Source organism: Nomascus leucogenys, chromosome 20 (genome assembly GCF_006542625.1).
Source record: "Nomascus leucogenys isolate Asia chromosome 20, Asia_NLE_v1, whole genome shotgun sequence".
Lineage (NCBI taxonomy): Eukaryota > Metazoa > Chordata > Mammalia > Primates > Hylobatidae > Nomascus > Nomascus leucogenys.
Window position 1 is genome coordinate 36,596,370 of NC_044400.1, and position 23,249 is coordinate 36,619,618.

The window sequence follows — 23,249 nt, forward strand, 5'->3', positions numbered from 1 at the left end:
ATGCATGGATCCGTGTGCATTGCTGTCTGCCCATCAATTATAACACCAGAGAGAAATGAGTGTGCATCCATACTTGGGTGAGTGTAAACACCTCTGGAAGGATTCCTGTAATGAGGGGGCACCCTCACTGCTGCTGCTGACCAGGGTGTTCTGCAGTCCTAGGCAATGCAGGGTGGCAAGGAGAAAGGAGGGAGGGGCCCATCAGAAATGCTAATTGGCATATAGCATAATCAGCTACAAAGTTTTAGAAGCTCTTATGAAAAACTGTAAGGACTTACGAGAAAATTTAATAAGGTAGCTAGTTAAAATACACTAACTAGGCTGGGCGTGGTGGCTCATGCCTGTAATCCTAGTACTTTGGGAAGCCAAGGCAGGTGGATCACGAGGTCAGGAGATCGAGACCATCCTGGCTAACATGGTGAAACCTCATCTCTACTAAAAATACAAAAAATTAGCCAGGCATGGTGGCGGGCGCCTGTAGTCCCAGCTACTTGGGAGGCTGAGGCAGGAGAATCGCTTGAACCCCCGAGACGAAGTGAGCCGAGATTGCGCCACTGTACTCCAGCCTGGGCAACAGAACGAGACTCCATCTCAAAAAAAAAAAGAAAAAAATACACTAAGTACTTACACATACCAGTTTAATAAATTTGAAACTATAATGCAAAAAGCTTCCATATTAATTTCTTGAGAAACAGGTACCAAGTTTGAACCCATAATAAATTAATGGAGCTAAGCAATAATACTGCCTACTGACATCACAAAAATGACTCCCAGGCAGGCACTGAGACTCCTAATGAAAGAACATAACACCCTCATCAAGTATTACTGCTAAAAAAATTTGAAGGTATATCTGATGGAGCCTCTAGATCTCAATATTAATTCAGAGGAAACACAACGGCAGACAAAAATGTTAAATGACACCACAGTGTTAAGATCAGCAACATCCAGACAGGTGAAAGGTCTATTAAGACAAACCAGTTTCCTAACTGAGTAAACTGCAAAGAAACAGACAATCTTATAAAGAGACTCAAGACTTAACACACAAATGCTCATAGCAGCATTGTTCACAATGGCCCAAACGTGGCAAACAATCTAAATTTCATTAACTGATGGATCAAATGTGGCATATAATAATACCCCATGTATAGGGACATACATGGAATATTATCTGGCAATGAAAAGAAATGAAGTGCTGACATAAGTTACACTGTGAATAAGCTTAGAAAACATTATTCTAAGTGGAAGAAGCCAGACAGAAAAGACATATTCCATTTACATGAAATGTTCAGAAGTAGCAAATCTATAGAGACCAAAAGTATTAATTTAAAAAAAAAATCCTGTTCTAAGGCTGGGCACAGTGGCGCACGCCTGTAATCCCAGCACTTTGGGAGGCCGAGGCGGGCAGATCATGAGGTCAGGAGATCGAGCCCATCCTGGCTGTCAAGAAACCCCGTCTCTACTAAAAATACAAAAAATGAGCCGGGCGTGGTGGCAGGCACCTGTAGTCCCAGCTACTTGGGAGGCTGAGGCGGGAGAATGGTGTGAACCTGGGAGGCGGAGCTTGCAGTGAGCTGAGGTTGCGCCACTGCACTCCAGCCTGGGTGACAGAGCAAGACTCTGTCTCAAAAAAAAAAAAAAAAAAAAAAAAAAAATTCCTGTTCTAATGTCTCAGCAGAGTCTGGCCAAAAGTAGATTAGTGGTTGCCAGAGGGGCTGGGGGCCTGGTGGGAGGGAGGGGATTGGAGTGACAGCTAATGGGTATGGGGTTTCTCCCTGGGGCAGGGGGGGCAGAGGGGGACAAAAAATGTTCCAAAATTAGATTGTGGTGATGGTTACACAGCCCTGTGAATGATTTTTAAAAAATCACTGATGCACAGGGACGGGCGCACAAGGCTGTGAGTTCAACCTGCGCTGTGAATTGTATAATATGTTGACTATCGCAATAAAGCTGTTTTTAAAAAATGACTTGTCAATCATTTGCAATGAATGAACCTGATGTCGATCTTAGTCGAAACAAACACACTCTAATCAAGGCAAGCTGAACATTAACTGGATATCTGATGATATAAAGGAATAATCATTGATAATTTTAAGTGTAATAATTTTTTTTTTGCTGAGTCCTTATCTTTTAGAGATATACATAGAACTGTACCCCAAAGAAAAACGGGCAGAGAACTCAGAAGGCAGCTCTCCGTGGTCAAGTGGATACAATGTTCACCCGCTAACATTACAATAAAGAACCTCCCTCCTCCCTGGGTGCCCAGTGCACCAGCAAGGCGTCCAGCCTTCTGGGGACGATGCAGCACATACACACAAGTGCAGGGCCCTTCCTGCCTCTTTTGCACACTGACAGCATAGCACACATGGCGTTTCACACCATGCTTCTTTGTATTTAACGTCTGTCTTGAGGAGCTTCTCAATGGCTGCATCTACAGAATGGGAAAAACTATTTGCAAACCATGTATCTGATAAAGTGTTACTACCTGTCTCAATTTGGGCTTTTATAACAAAATACCACAGACTGGGTAGCTTAAACAACAGGCATTTATTTCGCACAGCTCTGGAGGCTGGGAAGTCCAAGATGGTGGCTCCAGCAGATTCAGTGTCTGGTGAGGGGGGCTTCCTGGTACACAGATGGTAGCTTCTAGCTGTGTCCGCACATGGCAGGAGGGGCAAAAGAGCTCCCTCGGGCATCTTTTAGAAGAGCACTAATTCTATGCATGAGGGCAGAGTCCTCATGACCTAATCGCTTCCCTAAACTGTTGACCTTAGGGATGAGAGTTCAATATATGAATTTCTGGGGGACACAAACATTCAGGCCACTGCAGTATCCAAACTATATAAGGGACTCAAGTCAACAACAAAGAACAAATGACCTGGTGTATGCAAAAATGCTCAGTATCACCAACTGTTAGGGAAATGCAAATCAAAACCGCAACGACAGAGATCACCTCATACCTGTTAGGATAGCTGTTATTAAAAAACACAAGATAAAAAATGTTGGCAACGATGTGGAGAAAAGAGAACCCTAGTGAACTGTTGTTGTGAGAATGGAAATTAGTAGAGCCTTTATGGAAAACAGTATGGAGGTTCCTCAAAAAATTAAAAATAGAACCACCATTTGATGCAGCAATCCCACTTCTGAGTATACATATAAAAAGGAAATGAAATCATTATCTTGAAAAGATAGCTATACTCCCATGTTTACTGCAGCATTTCCACAACTGCCGAACTATGAAAACGACCTAAGTGTCTGTTGGTGGATGGATCGGTAAGAAAATGTGGCATGTGTATCTTTTACAAAGAAAGAAATCCTATCATTTCCAATAACATGGAGGAACCTGGAGGACACTATGTTAATAGAAATAAGCCAGTCACAGGACAAATACCACATGATGCCACTTACATGAGGAATCAGCTGCTGAGCACCGGGTGTGGCCCGTCCCTTCCGCGCTGGCGCGCTGGCACACTGGCGGCTTCTACTCAGTGAGTTAACTTGGTGGGCTGCCCCTGACATGGGCTGGCCCTGCTACCCACATCTGCCTGCTGAAGAGCTCATAGGACCCTGACCCTTGAGGGGACCTTAGCATCAAATCTCTGACTATGGTAACCCCCACATTGACTCCAGGCCTAAGCACGTCCCACAGCCATCAGGTCCCCACCCAAGGGGACCCCATGGGCTTTGCCCTGCACACTTGGCCTGACCACTCAGAGGCAAGCGGGGTCATGACACAGATGTTTTATTCAGACCTCTCCACCCGCCACAGTTCCACATCCCAGTTCGGCAGGCTATTCTGTGACAGTTCCTACTGGCGGGTCCATCTATGACAGCCCCATATGAGTTCCAAGTCCATGTCCTGACTGAGTGGTGAGTGGGCTCACTCAGCGCTCAGGAAGACCCTCTTGCGTGCGGTATTGGTGTAAGGGTGCCAGCGCCACTCCACGTCTGCTGTGGCCTCCTGCTCCAGCGTGCCCAGACGGATCATGTACACTGCAGGCAGGAATGGCATCAGCCCCGGCACAGCCAACCTCGCCTCCCTACCCTAGACACGGGATTCAGCCTCAAACTCACGCTTCAGCTCAAAGCGGGGTCCGACCTCAGTGAGCTCCACGTTGCGGTGGTCTGTTTTCTTGTACACGTGGTGCCTGGGAGGGAACAGCTGTGGGTCAACGGCAAGCAGCATGAGGTACACAGGGTGGGGATGCTCTCCTGGGGCATGGCCTATGGACCCACCGGAATGATATGTAGTCGTCCTGGTTTGCGAAGGTGATGACCCGGTGGCTGTCATCTTTGGGCACAGGAAATAGGTATCGGAGGATGTCAGAGACCTGGGGCACAAGGAAAGAGAGGGAAACACAGTGGCAAATGCCTGACCTGGCCCACAGCCCCAGCCTGAAGGCCCCCAGACTCACCCGCTTGCCCAGGCGGGAGGAGAAGCCGTGTGTGATGAGGTGGGGCTTGGCCTCCGACATGGTGCCCAGGTCTGGGATGTCATGCCGCATGACCACATTGCACAGCGTGAAGTAGGCAGTAGGGCCAAAGGGCAGGTGGCTGATGATGAGCCCCACTGGTGGGGAAAGGTGGCTGTCAGAGACCCCGTCTGCCCTCAGACGGCTCCCACCCAGACTCCCTCCCTCTGGCCTCACCAGGTGTGCCCCGATGCTCGTGAACGACCAGCAGATCGGTGACGCCGTTGGCTTTGCAGGCTCGCACCAGTGCCCCCACTTCATGTCGACCTCGGTTCATTCGCTGGGCGCCCGGGAACACCAGCTTCAGCTCCTGGGCATGGATGACAGTGTATAGTCAGGACTGGGGCTGTGTGTCCTGGGTGTCTCCCCCTCACTCCCTGCTCACCAGTACCTTTGCAAACATCTTGAGGCGGGAACTGGGGTCTCGGGAGGTAGTGATCATAACCTTGGGATCCTCCACTCCTGCCCATCGGTATTCATCATCCACGTGGCTGGTCACGCCTGTCAGAAGCACGAGGGGCAAGAACATGACAGTCTTGGGAATGAAATGCTAACTTGGGGGCAGCCAAGACTGCCTGGATGGCGCTGTCTGCTGAAGCCTTCAACAATAGGAATGCTCCACATGCACACTGGGCAAGAGAGCAGCCTCCAACTACTCTGGCTGCTGAGCCCAAGTGTGCCTGAGGAACAGAATCTTTTGTTTAATTGTAGTTCGCTTAAGCTGTATTAGTCACACGGGGCTAAGCAGCTACTCTATGACACAACGAAGTCCACGCTCTGCTAAGGCCAACGGTGACAAACTCCTTTTCCTTATAACAAGTATCTATAATGTTTGGGATTCCTTTCTTGTTTCTTGAATAATGCAGTGAATAAACGTATGGGCACCAATGATGTGTGAGGGACACTGTCTTGCCCTGGCAGGCACTCCAGTGGGGGAGGTAATTAACAAGCCAGGCGCAGAGTCAGTGGGGCACTCCTATGTGTGCCATGTAAGTGGGACAGGGCACACTCAGGGAGAGCCCTGCGATGCCATCTGTGCAGTGACAAGGGCATGGGGGACAGTTCCAGGAGCAGTTTCCTCTGATGGGACCGTGCCTGGTGTGTCTGAGGAAGGACTGGAGACCAGCCAGCTCAGTGTTGGGGAGGGCTACCTTGTATAGTTACCTTCACCTCCGGCATCATCAAACTCCAGGGACCCCTGTAAGGCCAGAGCCTCTCGGCGTAACTCAGTGGGAATCAGGCGGTTTTCTGCAGAGGTTAGAGAGGGGGGCTGAGTGAGGCACAAGCATGGAGACCTCAGCTCATCCAATACACCACAGCTTACAAGCCTGTACATGCTTGAAATAAAAATACCTCAGCCCTTTCTGGGCTTGGATACAGCATGGATAGAGGTGACAAAACTTTCTATGGGCCAACCCCCATAAACAGTGGTTACTAGGACTTCATTTTCTTTAGTCTCATGACTTCAGGACTTCCTAAAATATCTTAACGTACTGTATTGCTTTTATAATCAGGTAGAAACCCAGCAACTTTTTTTTTTTTTTTGAGACGGAGTCTCTGTCGTCCAGGCTGGAGTGCAGTGGTGCCATCTCAGCTCACTGCAAGCTCCGCTTCCCGGGTTCACACCATTCTCCTGCCTCAGCTTCCCCAGTAGCTGGGACTACAGGCGCCCGCCACCGCTCCCAGCTAATTTTTTGTATTTTTAGTAGCGGCAGGGTTTCACCGTGTTAGCCAGGATGGTCTCGATCTCCTGACCTCGTGATCCACCCACCTCGGCCTCCCAAAGTGCTGGGATTACAGGCGTGAGCCACCGCGCCTGGCCTTTTTTTTTTTTTTTTTTTTTGAGAAAGAGTCTAACCCTGTTGCCCAGGCTGGAGTGCAGTACCATGATCTCAGCTCACTGCAACCTCCGCCTCCCAGGTTCAAGCGATTCTCCTGCCTCAGCCTCCCGAGTAGCTGGGATTAGAGACACGCGCCACTACATCCGGCTAATTTTTGTATTTTCAGTAGAGACAGCGTTTCACCATGTTAGCCAGGCTGGTCTCGAACTCCTGACTTCAAGTGATCCGTCCGCCTCGGCCTCCCAAAGTGCTGGGATTACAGGCGCGAGCCATCGCGCTCGGCCTTAAAAATTACTTTTGAAAAGAAATAGACTGTTCTGTATGTATGATGGTGGACCAGAGACCTTTAAGCTCTCAAACAGCAAAACCGCTGGTCACGATGCCCACAGCGCTGCGAAGGCATGGCTTCAGCGGGCCCTGGACCGCAGGCTGCCCACCGCAGAGCACAGCACTCCAGGTGCACACTCGGCGCCAGCACTGTTCTCCACGGAGCTCAGAGGAACTCCTGCAGGGACGATGGGCAGCGCAGTCTGTAGCACCAGCGCTATTCAAATAGTCTTTAGAGAGAATTTTTTTTTTATTGAGACGGAGTCTTACTCTTGCCCAGGCTGGAGTGCAGTGGCAGGATCTCGGCTCACTGCAACCTCCGCCTCCCGAGTTCAAGCGATTCTCCTGCCTCAGCCTCCTGAGTAGCTGAGATTACAGGCGCGTGCCACCACGGCCAGCTAATTTTTGTATTTTTAGTAGAGACGGGGGTTTCACCATGTTGGTCAGGCTGGTCTCGAACTCCTGACCTCATGATCCGCCCGCCTCGGCCTCCCAAAGTGCTGGGATTACAGGCGTGAGCCACCGCTCTAGAGAGAATTTCTATAGGACAAGGTAAAGTCTTTAAAACTTGGGACGAACTTGACACACTATACATAGCGGGCAAGCTGCAAAACCCGGGTACTGCAACGTCAGTGGCAAGTAATTAACACCATCACATGGAACAAACACTCTCAAAACCAACAGGAGAACCCAATGGGCAAGGAAAACGGCCGGCAAGCATTTGGAAAGACGCTCGGATATCCCAACACAAATGCGTGCGGGGGTGGTTTACCGCGCAGACGCCCGCGGGGCCGACGCCGTACCTTCCAGCGCGCGCCGCAGACGCTCCTTCCTCTCCTGGGCTGAGCGCTGCGCCTCCTCCCGGGCCTTGCGGTACAGGTACTCGCGGCGCAGGCGGGCCTCGCGGCGCAGCTGTGGGAAGAGCGGGCCCAGTCACTACTCGCTCCGGAGCCCCCGAGCCTCCAAGGCCCCAGAGCCACATCCCCAGCACTTCACGCGCCCCAGGCCTCCGAAACAGGAGCTCAAACATTCTCCTACCATCTTCAGTGCCGCTTCCACGTGGGTCCGAAAGACTCTGTGGGCTCCTCCAGCGCGACACAGTCCTGACTTCCGCCCCCAACCAAGATGGTCCCTTAGACGCTTCCCTGGTGCTTGCAGCTGTGGGGAATGCCCTATGTTAAGATGGCGAATAGGGCGGAGGCATCTCAAGGTGGTTGGCCATTCCGGCAGGGCGTTCTCCTTGGGACAACCAATAGACTGGATACAGAATGTCACACGTGGCTTAGGACTGCAGCTAATAAATATGTCCGCCGAGGCTCCTCCATCCCCGCCCTGCCCCCACCACCGCCGTGCAGAATGCACAGTTTTCAGATGATGAACCGCTAAAACAATCATTAGCGGATGGAAACAGTTCCACTGTAAAAACCTCACACCGACTGATCTGGAGGTTGCTTGCCGGCTCCTTTCCAAATTAACTTTAAAACCACTCTTCCCTCAACCAAAATGGTTTCTGTACAGCTTCGCTTTCTTCCATCGCCACAGCAGTGGCCCGACTTCTAAGATTCCGCAGCTTCCGGAGGGATTCAGAACCACCTATAACTCTAGCCGACAGTTCAGCTGGCTGATCCACTTGGGGGCTAACTGGAGAAACCAGTTGATTGGTTGGTTCCGTGCTGCTTCTCTAAGGGCGCTTGCCCTTAAAGGAGCTGACCCACAGGCCTTGGTGCTGCCTGCGTGGGGATCCCCAGCTGGGAACGCCCCTTGATGGAGGATCTCGTGTGCCGATTGGCTGTCCTGCCAAACCGCGGATGGTGACAAGGAAGACGGTAGCTCCAGATCTGAAGGTGTGTCCATGGCGGTGCTTGACCTGCGAGCGGAGCTGGATTCGCTGCTCCTGCAGCTGCTTGGGGACCTGGAGGAGCTGGAGGGGAAACGAGCGGTGTTGAACGCCCGGGTGGAGGAGGTAGGCGCCTGGGGCGGGCAGGAGGGTACACGGGCGTAAACTGAGTCTCACTGCTGTCCTCCCCCTGCAGGGCTGGCTCTCGCTTGCCAAGGCTCGCTACGCGATGGGCGCCAAGTCCGTGGGGCCCCTGCAGTATGCTTCCCACATGGAGCCCCAGGTCTGCCTCCACGCCAGGTGAGGAAGCTTCCATGCTGGGCTGGGTGGGCGGCCGCGTTCTAGGCCCGGGCTGCCAAAGCTCCATCCTCCCTTCTCGTCCTTCAGCGAGGCCCAGGAGGGACTCCAGAAGTTCAAGGTGGTGAGAGCTGGTGTCCACGCCCCAGAGGAGGTGGGGTCTCGCGAAGCAGGTGAGCTCCCTCTTCCTTCTGCAGAACCCCTTCCCAATGTCAAAGACAAAATGCAAATTATGGAGATGATTTAAATTAGGTTTTTGCGATAAGAGAGAGCATCCCAGAGCTGAAGAACAGAATGTTTTTGTAGAGTGGTTTTGCCTTAGACTTTTATAGGAAGTAGAGAAATTGTTGGTGAGTTGCTTTACACTAGGAATAGTTTTACAATCACATAAGTTTCAGTCAGCTGAACAGAAAATATTCATCTGTGTGTCTAGCTAGTTTCAGAGGGACAAACTTCTAATCCCAGTTAATCATTCCTGAGACAAAGAATGGGGAGTTGGAACGTCTATGTCTGGTCTGTTGGCATGTTCAGGTACAATGGCTAAGGTCAGTGTCACAGGCAAACAGGGTCATCAGTGGGTCTTACAGGAGTCACGGGAAAGAGTGGACAAACAGTCTCATCTGAATCACAAGGGCAAAGGCTGTGTTTTGTGGTAAGCTGTTTCCCAGAACCCCAAAGTTGGAATTTTCCAACCAACAGTGTTTTATAGAATTATGAGCTCAGATCAAGCTCAACATTGTCACCAAGATGATAAAGGTCAGGGGGTAAGATCCCAGCCTCCTCCAACCTTTCTTTCCTCAGCTCTGCGGAGACGCAAGGGCCCCACTAAGACCCCAGAACCGGAGTCCTCTGAGGCCCCTCAGGACCCCCTGAACTGGTTTGGAATCCTAGTTCCTCACAGTCTACGTCAGGCTCAAGCAAGCTTCCGGGATGGTGAGTGGACCCTGTCGTTTGGCTCTGTGGCCCTCAGACCCTCTATTCACGGGGAACACTTGAGCACTTCTGCCATGGCTGGGGTTGGTCTGTGAAAGGCTTTGCAGGTTTTTCTCCATGCAAACTTCTGTTGTACACCCATTGTTTTTTCCAAAAGCATTTACTGGTTGTTGGCAGCATTCGGGTTCATGCTAGCTGCTGGGGATACAGCAGGGAACAAAAGAGACAAACACCTTTCATGTAATGTTTAGAAGCAGAGAAAGGCAATGTGCAAATAAGTAGGCCCTTAACATAAGTCAGGCTGTGAAAATTGTTAAGAAAAACACATAATGGAGTGGGACAGGAGTGGGCCAGGGGAGGTCTCTCTGAGGAGGCGAAGGAAAAGCTTTGTGGGTGATTTTGGGGAACAGTGCTCTAGATGGAGGAACCAGCCAGGACAAAAGCCCTGAAGCCAGATATATCTGGTACGTGCCGAGGCTGGTGGCCTAGAGTGGAGTCAGGTGACGTAAGCCCTGATGAAGACTGTGGGACCCACAGAGAGGCTCTGAGCAGAGGATGGTGCAACTGGCTGTACACGGTCACAGGAATGCTTGGGTGCTGGGCAGGGACACAGAGCAGAGGGAGGAAGCAGGTGTCAGGGAGCAGCCAGTGTAAGAAGCAGATAGCGTCACTGGAGGAGGAGGTAAGTGATGGGAACCTGCACAGGTTTTAAGAACAGAAGCCCCAGAATTTGCTGACAGATAAGATATGGGAGTAAGGGAAGCAAAGGAGTCCAGGAGAGCCCGTGGTCTCCACCCAGAACCCCTGGGAGGATGGAGCGACCCTCACCGGCTGTGGGCAGCTGAGGGGATGCCGGAAGGCAGGAGTTGGTGTGTTCTGTGTGGTGTCCACTGACGCCCTGCTGGAGAGTCTGAGTGGGCACTTGGGTACATATATCTGGAGTCTGGGAGAGGCCTGGGCTGGAGAGAGATTTGGGAGTCCACTGCATAGCACTGGTGTTCAAATTCCAAAGTTTTTGACACAAACACTGGTTTAAAGCTGAGATAGGATGAGATCAGCAGAGGGCCTGGGGAGTATGGACAAGAGGTGAGGGAGAGGAGGGGAGAAGCCAGTCAAGGAAACTGAGGAGCAACACCTGGGGGGCAGGTGTCCTGGAGGCCAAGAAGAGAAAGTGTTTCCTGGAGCAAGTGATCCAATGTGTGGTCAGCCCTGCTGCTGAACAGGAGGCTGAAGACGAGAGCTGCTTGGAGGACTGGGCAGCAGCTGTTCCAGCAGAGACATCAGCAAAAGCCATCTAGAGGTGGATCCAGAGTGTGGACTAGCAGAGAAAAGAAGTGGAGGGAGAGCAGGTGAGGGCAGCGAGAGGCTGTAATAATGGGGGAAGGAAGGAAATGAGGGCATGAGATGGTATTACTATCTGTGAATTTGTAGTTCCTGGTGGGTGATATAATGGGTCCAGGAAGTCTGAGGAGCTGACATTTTAGCAAAGACCTGAAGGAGGTGTAAGGCCACAGAGGTTCTGGAGCAGCCAATGCAGGGCCGTACCTGGAATGTTTTGGGACAAGGTTGGGGGCAGAGAGGCCTGAAGCCTTTCCAATTTCTGGGGATATCCAGATCCTCCTGGGTCGTGTGTTACACCACAGATACCATGGTGACCTTCTCTCCTTTCCTCCAGGCCTGCAGCTGGCTGCAGACATAGCCAGCCTCCAGAACCGCATTGACTGGGGTCGAAGCCAGCTCCGGGGACTCCAAGAGAAACTCAAGCAGCTGGAGCCTGGGGCTGCCTGACATGCGTGCACAGAGGCAGGGCAGGGAGCACAGCTGTTCTCCAACACGGCTACTTGATCTCAGGCCTTCTTCCTTCACAAATAGCTCTTGCCCCTACCCCACGCCAGCCAATGCCCCCTCTGTGTCCCTGCTCTGCATGTTTCCATCTTCCTTAGGTGTGAAGTTTGAAGAGGCAAACAGTAATTTTGAAAGCCACTACTTTGAAACCATTCCAAGGCCTGAGTTCCTATAGGACACACTCACATAGGCAGGTACACGTTAGTCAACAATTGGAACTGCCTCTTGGATCACTCAGCTGTGCTTTCATGGCTAGATGATGGAACACTGTGCGAAGAGAGATGGGTGTGGACCGGAAGTAGCGCTTCATGCTTAGTACATCCTCCAAATTGTCTTTGCTGGAGGAGAAAACCGTACTCGGCCAAAAGATCAGGACAATATGACTTGAGTCCACAAGGACACAAACACCTGGGCAGCCCTTGGCAGGGTCTAAGCCAGGAGGTAAAAACGATCCGGCCTAGATTTTTAAGGGAACTCTAGGAAGAGGTGTAGGTTTTTAAAATCCTGTCTCTTTGTCTTACCATAAGAGGCTGAGGCTCTCTTCATTTTTTTGAAGGGCCACTTGTGTTTTCTGCTCTGGGAACTTCATTCATTTTTCTACTGGGTTGTTGATCTTTGCAATAATTTCTAGGAGCTGTTTATGTTTGGAGGTAATTGGTCCTTTGTCCATATATATGAGATGTAAGTCTTATTTTCCAGTTTATCTTTTTGCTTATGTTTTTTTGACTTTTTATTGTAAAATAAAACATTACATCAAACTGCACAGAACAGTTGAATAGCTTAATGAATAACTACGGTAAAAGCTATGGTAACCACTACCCAACTTTTGTGTTTTTTGATCATTATTTGTATGTACAGTTGAATGTATCCAGCTGTCACATGATTCTGAATTTAAGTTTGTAACTGATAAGGCAATCAGGGAATTCTCCAGCATTTTCAAGAACCTCTGTGGTTTCAGTTGAAATGTCCAGTGAGTCATGTCCAGCTTTTCCACCGTCCGCCCACGTGCTGTATGTCGGTTAATGCTGCCCTTTTGTTTTGCTAACTCCCAGTGTAAACCTAATGTAATTTGGGGGTTTTCATTCTGTTTCATAGAACATTACTGTCAATACACCAGTACCACATTGTTTTACTTCTTGAACTTTAACATAATCCCTGTAGGGCAGATTTGCGTTGGGTTGAGGGGTCGTTTATTGGCCCTGTTGACCTTGAGTTGCCAGGGAAAAGACTAATGGGGGAACTCAAATGGAACACCTGTGACTGCAGGAAAAACGGGTATCTGCCCCCAAACCTCACCAAAGGTTGCCTTTCATAACAAGATCCTATCCACAAGGTTCCAGTTAGTGAGATTCTGAAGCCAAAGTAAGGAAAAAAATAAGTCAATTTTGCTGGGGCCACAAATTCTTCCAGGAGGAGGTGCGACCCCGTTTAGCACGCCCTTCGCTGCTGGTTGTGGGCGGGCACTGGGGTGGGCACGTGCCTCCCACTGCTGGCTTGGGGCTGGACTCACAGGTGGCCATCCTCCTGTCGCGGGGAGGCCGTGGGCTCTGCAAATGGGGTTGATGAAGACAGCAAATCTTTAGCAAAGCATCCTTAACTCGCTGCGCTGACCTTCTGCCCTAACTCCAGATCTTGGGGAGACCGCCAGGAAAGGGGGTTCTGGCTGCCGAGGGGAGGTGGCTTGTCCCACCAGGGCTAAGTCGGGAGACAGGGTTCATGCAGCAAGTCTGGCACGGTTGCAGTCAAACGAGTTTCTACAGGGACAGCAGGAGCTCAGTGCTGCTTAGTGGTACTCGGGAGACGCTGGCGGCGAAGCTGACTCATGTCACGTATACAGACACCGTGGCTCCTCCTTTCAGCAGTTCCCATATGGTCTAGCGGTTAGGATTCCTGGTTTTCACCCAGGCGGCCCGGGTTCGACTCCCGGTATGGGAACACAGGCAGTTTTTTTTTTCCTTGCGGGTGTATTTTTTTTCTTTCGACTTGAAAATGTTCGCCAGAAGAACTTTGACTCTTCGCCACTAGAATGCTCCAGGCCAGATTGGGTATTTCCTCTTCATTTGGACTTGGAGAAACCCAGGGAGATCCGGGTCCCATCGCTGTGTGTTTTGATGGCAGTGACCATTTTCATCATGGCATTAGCTAGTTCTTTTGACCATCAATAGCTTACTGAGTATATTAGATGCCATATGCATCGCAGGTGTGAATATTAGAAGTAGTGAAACACCCGATAACAGTGAAAATATTCAAAATGTGTTGCTGTGGAACCCCCAGCAGAAGGCAGATCCCCACTAGCCCCCATCATGCTCCAGTGCACTTGCTCAGGTTGGCAGGGGCCACCTTGGGTCCGTGAGCTGCCTCTGCAAGGCAGGGATAGGAAGTCCTAGGAAGTCTACTGGGAGCATAGCACTCTGGAAAAATTTACCTTTCTCTCTTGCTGCTGCTTTGTTTTGTCCAGTAGTCAGGGTTCCTGTTTTCTCACTGGGACAGTCCAGGCTTGACTCCACTCCCCCAGCAGAAAACCAACTTCAAACTTCAATGATGCCTTCGTGCCAGCACACACACACACACGTCCTGTGGAAAGGAGAACCCAGCTGGGTGAGGCGGCACCTTCAGTCCCAGCTGCTAAGGAGGCTGAGGCTGGAGGATCGCCTGAGCCCAGGAGGTTGAGGCTGCAGTGAGCCGAGATCACGCCAGTACCCTCCAACCTGGGCTACAGAGTCAGACCTCTTACCTAAAAAAGACATTGTTTTTTAGCTTGCTTGCTCAATTAATCCAGGGAGATTATATGTAGGGCTGAGGTCATGTCTTCAGGAATTACTGCCACACTCATTCATTCATTCATTCATTCATACCTTTGTTTTTTATAATTATCGCTAGTAAGCATACCAATGAAAATTTTCGTTCTGGCACATAAAGAGCTTCAAAATCATCACTTCCATCCTTACAACAAGAAAAAAGCTGAACAAACTGGAAAATCAACAACTCTTCGATTCCTCAGAAAATTGAGGTCATGCGGCAAACCACTCCCCTGAAAATTAGAAGGAAAGGCAAATACAGAGCTACAGCTTGCCAGGCACAGAAGCTGCTGCTGCAGCCAGCAACTTGTAGGGGTAACTTAAGGGGTAACTGAGTAACTGCTAGAGCCTGGGCATGTAAGCATAAGAGAGAAAAAATGCTGGGGACATAGCCTTAAGGGGCCCCCCACAGTCCCATGGGTTTTATCTCCAGGAATTCTATCATGTTCTTGGGTGAAAATCAGAGAAAAATCTGCTGGAGCTTCTGGCAAGGGGAGGGAAGTGTAACCACTTTGAAGTACACACATAATGTCCTGTCCTCTTTAACAAAGGCTTAAAGTCAGAGCAACTACCAGAGCCTACCCAACCCAAGGGAAGGAAAATATCCACCTCCAGTCTGCTTTAGTCTTCCAACTCACATTAAAAAAAAGCTGAGAAGCACTTGTAAGTGGCACAGCCTAGGGACCACTGGTTCACAACAAGACTGGGCCCTGATCATGGGTTTATAGACCACTCCCTGCTGTCCCCACATCTTACTGCCACATCACTTAGGGCTCCCATATATTAATAGGGGATTGCAGCTGAAAGAACTTCAAGGCCCAGAATTTATGTAAGAAGCAGTCTCTAGGGAAACCCAAAGGCAACAGGGGATGCAAAAACAAGGACACTAGCGGAAATTTTAGCCTCTGACATTTACAGCTACAGCAAACAAGAAACACAGCCTTGCTCCTTAGATAAATATAAAACTTCACACTAAAAGCCTATTTTTACCTCAGTTCCTCTCACCTTATGCATGTTTGGCTTTCAACAGAAAATTACAAGATGGGAGTTAGAACATTTCTGCAGCATAATGCCTCCATCAGCCAGCTGCCTGCCTGTGGAATTTTGGAAGCCCCATGGCCTTCCTTTACTCCATTCCATCTCTGTCCCTTAGAGTCCAGGCTGCCATGTTTCTACTGCTATCAGAGTCTCAAAACCTTTGTCTCTTGCATAATTCATGGGGTTTCAGCCAACAGACAAAGGGGCCCTGCACAGATCTTTCCTTGGTAACCCCACCTCTATTTCTGGCTTCTGCTGAGATGGTGGAGTGGTTCCATGAGTCACATGTCCAATCTCTTTAGCAAAATGTTGTCCAGCCACACCCTTGGTCCTCTTTCCAGAGTACACTTTCTAACAGTGAGTTTCCTAATTTTTGTAGTCTTTGTAATCTGGACATCCTGAGAGCCCCTAAATCATTAAGTGCCAGCTCCTTTCTGCTTGACCTTTACTCGAAGTACCTTTTTCCTCTCACAGTTCCTATTAGCAGCAAGCAGGTTGTACCTTCAACACTTCCCTCAACTAAATATCCAAGCTTTTTAATATCCAAGCTTATTATTTATCATGTCTACTTTCCATATAACAACAGAACACAATTTAGTCAAGTTCTCTACCACTTTATTGCAAAGATCTCTTTTATTCAGCTGTCAAAGAACGTGTTCCTCATTTCTTTCTAAGACCTCACTAGAAGCACCTTTAACATTATGTTTCTACTAACATTCTGTTCATGACAATATATGTATTCTCTAAGAGCATCAGTCCCCAACCTTTTTGGCACCAGGGATGGGAGCTGGGGGGCTGGGAGGATGATGGGATGGTTTCAGGATGAAACTGTTCCACCTTAGATCATCAGGCATTAGTTAGATTCTCATTAGGACTGCACAGCTTCGATCCTCGGCATGCACAGTTCCCAACAGGGTTCATGCTCCTATGAGAATCTAATGCCCCGCTGGTATGACAGGAGGCGGAGCTCAGGTGGTAATGCTGGATTGCTGGCCGCTCACCTCCTGCTGTGTGGCCTGGTTCCTAACAGGCCGGGGACCTGTACCAGTCCTTGGCCTGGGGGTTGGGGACCCCTGCTAAGAGGATAGAAGCTTCTCTACAGCTCTTCTCACTTCCTTCTGAGCTTTCATTAGAATTACTGTCCACATCTCCATCAACTGTTTCCTCAATGGATTCTAGGCTTTTTCTATCACGTGCCTCAAACTTCTTCCAGCCTCTCCCTGATTCCAAAGCTCCTTCCACGTTTTGAGTATTTGTTACAGAAACATCCTACTTCCTGGCACCAATGTCTGTATTGGTTTCCTAGGCTGCCACAGTAATTTAACACAAACTTCATGATTTATCTTCTCACAGTTCTGAAAGTCAGAAGTCTGGAATCCAGGTGCTGGCAGACTTGTGTGTCCTCTGAAGGCTGTAGGGAAGAACGCTTCTCTACTTGTCCCAGCTTCTGGTGGTTCTGATAGTCCCTGGCATTCCTTGAGTTGTAGATACATCGCTCTGGCCCCATCTCTGGCCCCATCCTTCACGTGACCATCTTCTCCATATGTATCCATGTGTCCCCTCCTCCTCCTGCAAGAACAGCAGTCACTGGATATAGAACCTACTCTAAGCTGAGTGTGGTGGCTCACGCCTGTAATCCCAGCAATCTGGGAGGCCGAGGCAGGTGGATCACCTGAGGTTGGGAGTTGGAGACCAGCCTGACCAACACGGAGAAACCCCGTCTCTACTGAAAATACAAAATTAGCTGGGCACGGTGGCGCGTGCCTGTAATCCCAGCTACTCGGGAGGCTGAGGCAGGAGAATCACTTGAACCCAGGAGGCGGAAGTTGCTGTGAGCCGAGATAGGGCCATTGCACTCTAGCCTGGGCAACAAGAGCGGAACTCCGTCTCCAAACAAACAAACAAAAAAACAGAAAAAAAGAGCCTACTCTAATCCAGTACAAATCACCTTAACTTAATTACATCTGCAAGATTCTATTCCCAAATAAAATCATGTTCTGAGGTTGTGGGTAGACAAGATTTTTTTTAAATTTGTTATGGGGAAGACGCTGTTCAACCCAAGACAGAGCACTTGGAGCAACAAACTGCAAAACAAGTGGATTCCTATAACAAAGTTTTAAAAACGCTGCCTTGAGCCACTTTTGAGACCCTGGCTAGAGGCCCGTTTCCCTTCTTGGGCACCCAATTAAGTTCCTACTTGCAAACACTGGACTCTCTCACTCTGAGCTAATCAAACCCCTCCCCACCCCACAACACATGCTGTCTCGGGAACTGTGGGTAAAATGTTTCAGCGTCACTCATGTCTTATCTTTTCAATATCAGTCATTTCCTAATCTGAATAATGTTACCTAAATAATAATAAAACCTATCAAAGCAGCGGCCCCAGCAAGCAGGCTACGATGACAGCCGCTAGGCCGCCCTTTCTTACAGACTGGCCCCACCAGGTGGCAGCACCAGTCCGGGGCACAGCTACGTTTTGCTGTCTAAGGGGTGTCTGGTGAATCTCATTCCCAAATTGTGAAACTTTGAGTCATCTCGAGTTTCTCCTAAACCAAGGTATCGAGAGCTTCGGGCAGCTCAAATTAATTGGCTACTTCTGGTTGTCAAAAGACTCCACAGAAACGGGCAAGGAGTGAGGAGGGGGTGTGGCTCTCCTCCAGGTGCCATGGAGCCGGCTGAGTAGCCACTCAGGCAACGCGGACACATGGCTGGCAACACCATCACTCTCTACGGCCCATTCCACCTTACAGCGGGAGACCGCACTGCCAGGACGGCCCAGGGCCTGGTGGTTCACGGGGTCGGTGCACCAGCAGCCTCTTCCGGGATCCACGGCATCCCGCGAGTCCTTGATTGTATTTGTAGACTGCTACGGTGTTGTCTGCCTTGATGCTGTCGCAGTTTGTCCCTCGAACCCCGTGCAGTACAAGGGCTCACACCCACGGAGACCGCTGGCACAGTGCTTAATAAAAAAATGAAAGCCGGGCGCGGTGGCTCATGCCTGTAATCCCAGCACTTTGGGAGGCCGAAGCAGGCGGATCACGAGGTCCAGAGATCGAGACCATCCTGGCCAACATGGTGAAACCCCGTCTCTACTAAAAATACAAAAAATTAGCTGGGCGTGGTGGCGGGCGCCTATAGTCCCAGCTACTCGGAGAGGCTGAGGCAGGAGAATCGCTTGAACCCAGGAGGTGGAGCTTGCAGTGACCCAAGATTGCGCCACTGCACTCCAGCCTGGGAGACAAAGCGAGACTCCGTCTCAAAAACAAACAAACAAAAAAAACAAAAACAAAAAATAAAAAATAAATCAAAGGGGAGGGAACACCTTCTTCCTGCCCTGTCTAAGACCCCCAACAAGGAGGTCATGCAGTTGATTCAGGAATGGGAAGCCTGGGACACTGGCTTTGCAGAGCAGTGATGGTTGGGTTAGGTTGGTGAAAGTAGAAATGAAGAAATGTAGGTGAGTTCAAGAGCTACTGATGTAGTGGAAAATTAGTGTGTCTTTGCAGTGTTTTGGATGTGAGGGGTGAAAGAGCAATTAAAGCTGTTTTCCAGATTTCTGCCTCATGCAAGTGTTTGTGCCTTTCACTGCAGAAACTGGAGATTAAACTGGGCTGGAAGTGGGTAGTTGTTTCGTTTTTGTTTTTTGGAGATAGGGTCTTGCTATGCTTTCCACGCTGGACTTGAATTCCAAGGCTGAAAGGATACCATCCTCCCACCTCAGCCTCCTGAGTAGCTGGGACTACAGGTGTGTGCCCCTGTACCCAGCTTCATGAGTTCAGTTTTATACACGTTGAATTGTAGCCATCTTGGAGTGTTACTCCTCCAGTGAAGAAGTAACACTTGGGAGGACTTAGGAAAGGTAGTCTTGGCAGGAGAGAGCCAGGTTTTAATTTGAGGAGGTCGAAGGAAAGCTTTAGACTAGTTAAGGATATGAAAGTTTGTATAATGGAAAGGTTTAGGGACTGTCAGAAGATGAGGTCTCTGCCTTTCTGGAATGCATATTCTCTTTTCCTTACTATTTATGATGCACAAATTATTTACACTACAAAACCAAGCTTTTATAAATTTAAATCTATAGATTTCACATTTTTAAGGATATATAAAGTTTTTATTGCTTTACCCATTGAGTTTGGTTTTTGTTTCCCCTACATTTCTCTTTCCTTTCCTTCCTTTTTTATCTTTCATCTTTCTTTCTCTCTTTCCTTTCTTTCTTTCTCCTTCCTTCCTTCCTTCCTCCTTTTTTTTGAGACAAGGTCTGCCCTCTGTCACTTGGACTAGAGTGCAGTGGCATGATCTCGGCTCACTGCAACCTCTGTCTTCCAGGTTTGAGTGATCCTCCTGCCTCAGCCTCCTGAGTAGCTGAGACAACAGGAGTGTGATACCACGCCTGGCTAATTTTTTTTTGTATTTTTTGTAGAGATGGGGTTTTGCCATGTTGCCCAGGCTGGTCTCCTACTCCTGAGGGTCAAGCGATCCACCTGCGTCAGTCTCCCAAAGTACTGGGATTACAAGCATGAGCCACCACGCCCAGCCCACATTTTCTGCTTTTTATGTATCTGCTTTTCTATTTCAGGACTCATATGAATGAGCAAAACATATCTTGAACGCTCACGCAAAAGAGTGTAAGAATCTAGCAGAGGCTTTATTGGCCTCTGAGACTTTGGATGCCAAAGAGATTCAAGTTGTTCTTGAGGGGAAGAAAGAAACTGGAAGTGAGATAACTCTCTTCTTGATAGGGATGTATTAGTAGTTTCACTGAAGAATGGAAGCATTGGTCTCTTCGGCAGTGCTTTCCCATCCATTCTTGAGTTAGTATAATTCAAGAGTATGAGATACTTTTTCAGTCTATTGTCATGATGACACCTATTGCAAGTTAGCAACCTTGCAGCACGCATATTTAAAAAAAGAACAATCAGGATTTAGAACAGCTTTTTTGAGAAATGTCAGTCATAAAGTTGAAAGAAATGATTTTATGGTTGGCGACTCTACTAGATGCGAATAAAAATTTTTCCCTTAGCTCTCGGGAAGCACTTTTAATTTGCAAGCTAAAATTGTTGAAGGATATCCATTATCTCTTGATATTACCATTTATCTAATAAAATATTATTTGGTTGTTGGTAAATCATAATTTTATGTACATCAATGGAAACTTAAGATGCAGTAATTATGCTTCGAATTAGCTGCATATAAAATGTTTAAATCTAAGAGTAGAGAGTTGTAATTCAGTTACAATCAAAATTTAAATGGCTGTAACATTTTAAAATGGACAATAAAAAAGGCAGACCATAAGAAGTACCGTAAAAGATGTGGAGAAACTATAACCCTCATACACTGCTTGTTAGAATAAAAAATTCTAGTCACCTTGAAAACCACATCCATTTAGTTATGAGCATATTTCTTAATTTTAATGTGTCATGTTTTAATAAAATATGTTGGAATAAAGACTTTGGATGGAAAAAATAATACTGAGTAGTGGACATGATTTGGAGAGTTGGTACCTTTGAAACAAATATTTTATTTCTATGCAAATACCTTTCTGTCCCCACTCTGTTACACATGAATCCTTAGTCAGGAATATAATCTTTCCTCCCCTTTCACAACAGAAACTTAATTAAATTATATATAAAAGCGATGTTTTCTGAACTACTTCCATCTTCCATCACCATGACAATATAACGGGTAGCTAATCTGTTATGAATGTGAGAATGCATTTCATTAAAAAACTTACTAAGTTGCCAAACAGGGAGGGTGGGAGGACACTTATTTCTTAAATAAATCCTACTTCAGAGAGCTCGATGTGAATGTTCTGCTTCTGGAAGCACGTATTTGACTCATCCAGGAAATCAAGGCTGAGAGAAGGGCTGGTGAGCTGCTTTGTCTGAGAAAGGGAGAATTTTTACTGTGCACTCTCCGAATTCGTTTTGGCAAAGAATGCTTGAGTGTTTACAGAGGTCCAGATGTTGGTCAAGGGCAAAAGACAGTGAGCCATTAAGGGGAGGGAGGATCCATTTTAAATCCCATGTGAAAGGGCCTATTAAAGGTGTGAAGAGGCCTCAGAAGAGTATAATTCAAAGCGGATCTCTGCATGCCTTAGGAGCTATGAGAAAATAAAGGCCAGGATGGAGTGCGTTCATTCAGGTTAAAGCAATTGGAGGTGAGGACACCTGTAGGCAGAGAAGTACTCCTGAGAGAGTTGGTTTTAAAATAAATGTTGTGTCTGGAATTGGTGGGTTCTTGGTCTTGCTGACTTCAAGAATGAAGCCACGGACCCTCGCTGTGAGTGTTACAGTTCTTAAAGATGGTGTATCTGGAGTTTGTTCCTTCAGATGTTCATATGCGTCCAGAGTTTCTTCCTTCTGGTGGGTTCGTGGTCTTGCTGACTTCAGGACTGAAACTGCAGACCTTCCCGGTGAGTGTTACAGCTCGTAAAGGCGGCGCCTCTGGAGTTGTTCTTTCTTTCAGTGGGTTCGTGGTCTCGCGGGCCTGGCCTCAGAGTGAAGCTGCAGACCTTAGCAGTGACTGTTACAGCTCATAAAGGCAGCACAGACCCAAAGAGCGAGCAGCAGCAAGATTTAGCACAAAGGACAAAAGAACAAACCTTCCACAGCAAGGAAGGAAACCCAAACGGGTTGCCCCCGCTGGCTCGGTGGCACAGACACAGAGTGCTGATTGGTGCGTTTACAAACCTTTAGCTAGACAGAAAGGTTCTCCAAGTCCCCACCCAACCAGAAGCCCAGCAGGCTTCACCTCTCAATGGCACTGGCTGCGGGACTTTGCGGCACCTAGCCCGGGCACTCCTGCAGCCCAGAGGGAGCTCGTCCTCCAATCAAGCCCAGCGGGCGCCCGCCGGCGGCGCGGAGTGCAGGGCCGCGGAGGCGCACCCACCCGGAACTGGAACCGCGCCAGCCCTCCAGCGCCCTGCGCAGCCTGGGCTCCCGCCCGCGCCTCCCCTTCCACACCTCCACGCCAACAGAGGGAGTTGGCTCCGGCCTCGGCCAGACCCAGAGAGGGGCCCCCATAGCGCAGCGGCGGGCTGAAGGGCTCCTCCAGCGTGGCCAGAACGGACGCCGAGGCCAAGAAGGCGCCGAGAGCGAGCAAGGGCTGCTAGCACACTGTCACCTTTCAATGCCATATAAAAATTGCTGGAAATTATCTTATAACTGTATCAGTCAGATAAGAACTCAACCACCCTTTGCAAATTTGACTCTTGCAGGATCAGAAACCATAATTTGGTAGCTGAGGGAGGGTGGATGGAATTAGGGAAGAAGTAAAGAACTGTGCCTACCTCCTACCCTTAACTCTGACTTTGGGGCTTTTTTTTTTTTTCCCCCGAGACGTTGTCTGGCTCTGTTGCCGAGGCTGGAGTGCAGTGGTGCGATCTCTGCTCACTGCAAGCTCTGCCTTCTGTGTTCATGCCATTCTCCTGCCTCAGCCTCCCCAGCAGCTGGGACTACAGGCGCCCGCCACCTGGCCCGGCTAATTTTTTGTATTTTTAGCAGAGACGGGCTCTCACGGTGTTAGCCAGGATGGTCTCGATCTCCTGACCTCGTGACCCACCTGCCTTGGCCTCCCAAAGTGCTGGGATTACAGGCATGAGCCACCACGCCTGGCCGACTTTGGAGCATTTTTATCATTACATGGGGGAGGGACAGTCTGTTTCAGTGCTTTGTCAATTAAAGCAGCACTGGGTTTTTTATATTCCTTGAGGATCATGTTTTCAGCCTGGGCGGAAGAACATGTACATATTTAATTGATAAGGGATAATGGGAGATGATGTTGCCTTCTGATTCCCCTTGCATTCTGCTGAAAGCTTTCCTATATGATTATGTTAAAACTCAGGAATGACCTTGTGAGAGCCTCATTC

The 23,249-nt window shown here is 48.9% G+C and overlaps 2 protein-coding genes and 1 non-coding gene across 4 annotated transcripts; 2 read left to right on the forward strand and 1 right to left on the reverse strand.

Annotated features, from left to right (window-relative positions):
• Positions 1–2,368: 2,368 nt before the first annotated feature.
• IMP4 (IMP U3 small nucleolar ribonucleoprotein 4) lies at positions 2,369–8,205 on the reverse strand. Of its 2 annotated transcripts, XM_003281746.4 has the most exons (9): positions 7,676–8,205; positions 7,441–7,549; positions 5,634–5,717; positions 4,861–4,970; positions 4,647–4,779; positions 4,413–4,567; positions 4,234–4,328; positions 4,072–4,145; positions 3,342–3,990 (listed from the first exon to the last, which is right to left on the reverse strand). In XM_003281746.4, exons 1-9 carry the CDS (start codon positions 8,030–8,032, stop codon positions 3,878–3,880), a joined length of 1,230 nt encoding a protein of 409 aa, XP_003281794.1. In that variant the 5' UTR covers positions 8,033–8,205; the 3' UTR covers positions 3,342–3,877. The 2 variants fall into 2 exon arrangements, with proteins under 2 accessions (XP_030656860.1, XP_003281794.1); XM_030801000.1 differs by having other exon boundaries at positions 2,369–3,990; positions 4,234–4,567; positions 7,676–8,182.
• Positions 8,206–8,265: 60 nt separating this feature from the next.
• CCDC115 (coiled-coil domain containing 115) lies at positions 8,266–12,372 on the forward strand. The gene is made up of 5 exons (XM_003281745.4): positions 8,266–8,600; positions 8,671–8,774; positions 8,862–8,944; positions 9,573–9,704; positions 11,380–12,372. The coding sequence occupies exons 1-5, from the start codon at positions 8,490–8,492 to the stop codon at positions 11,490–11,492; spliced, it is 543 nt and encodes a 180-aa protein (XP_003281793.1). The 5' UTR covers positions 8,266–8,489; the 3' UTR covers positions 11,493–12,372.
• Positions 12,373–13,412: 1,040 nt separating this feature from the next.
• On the forward strand, positions 13,413–13,484 carry TRNAE-UUC. The gene has a single exon. It is a non-coding gene; the product is annotated as a tRNA-Glu (tRNA).
• The last annotated feature ends 9,765 nt before the right edge of the window (positions 13,485–23,249 follow it).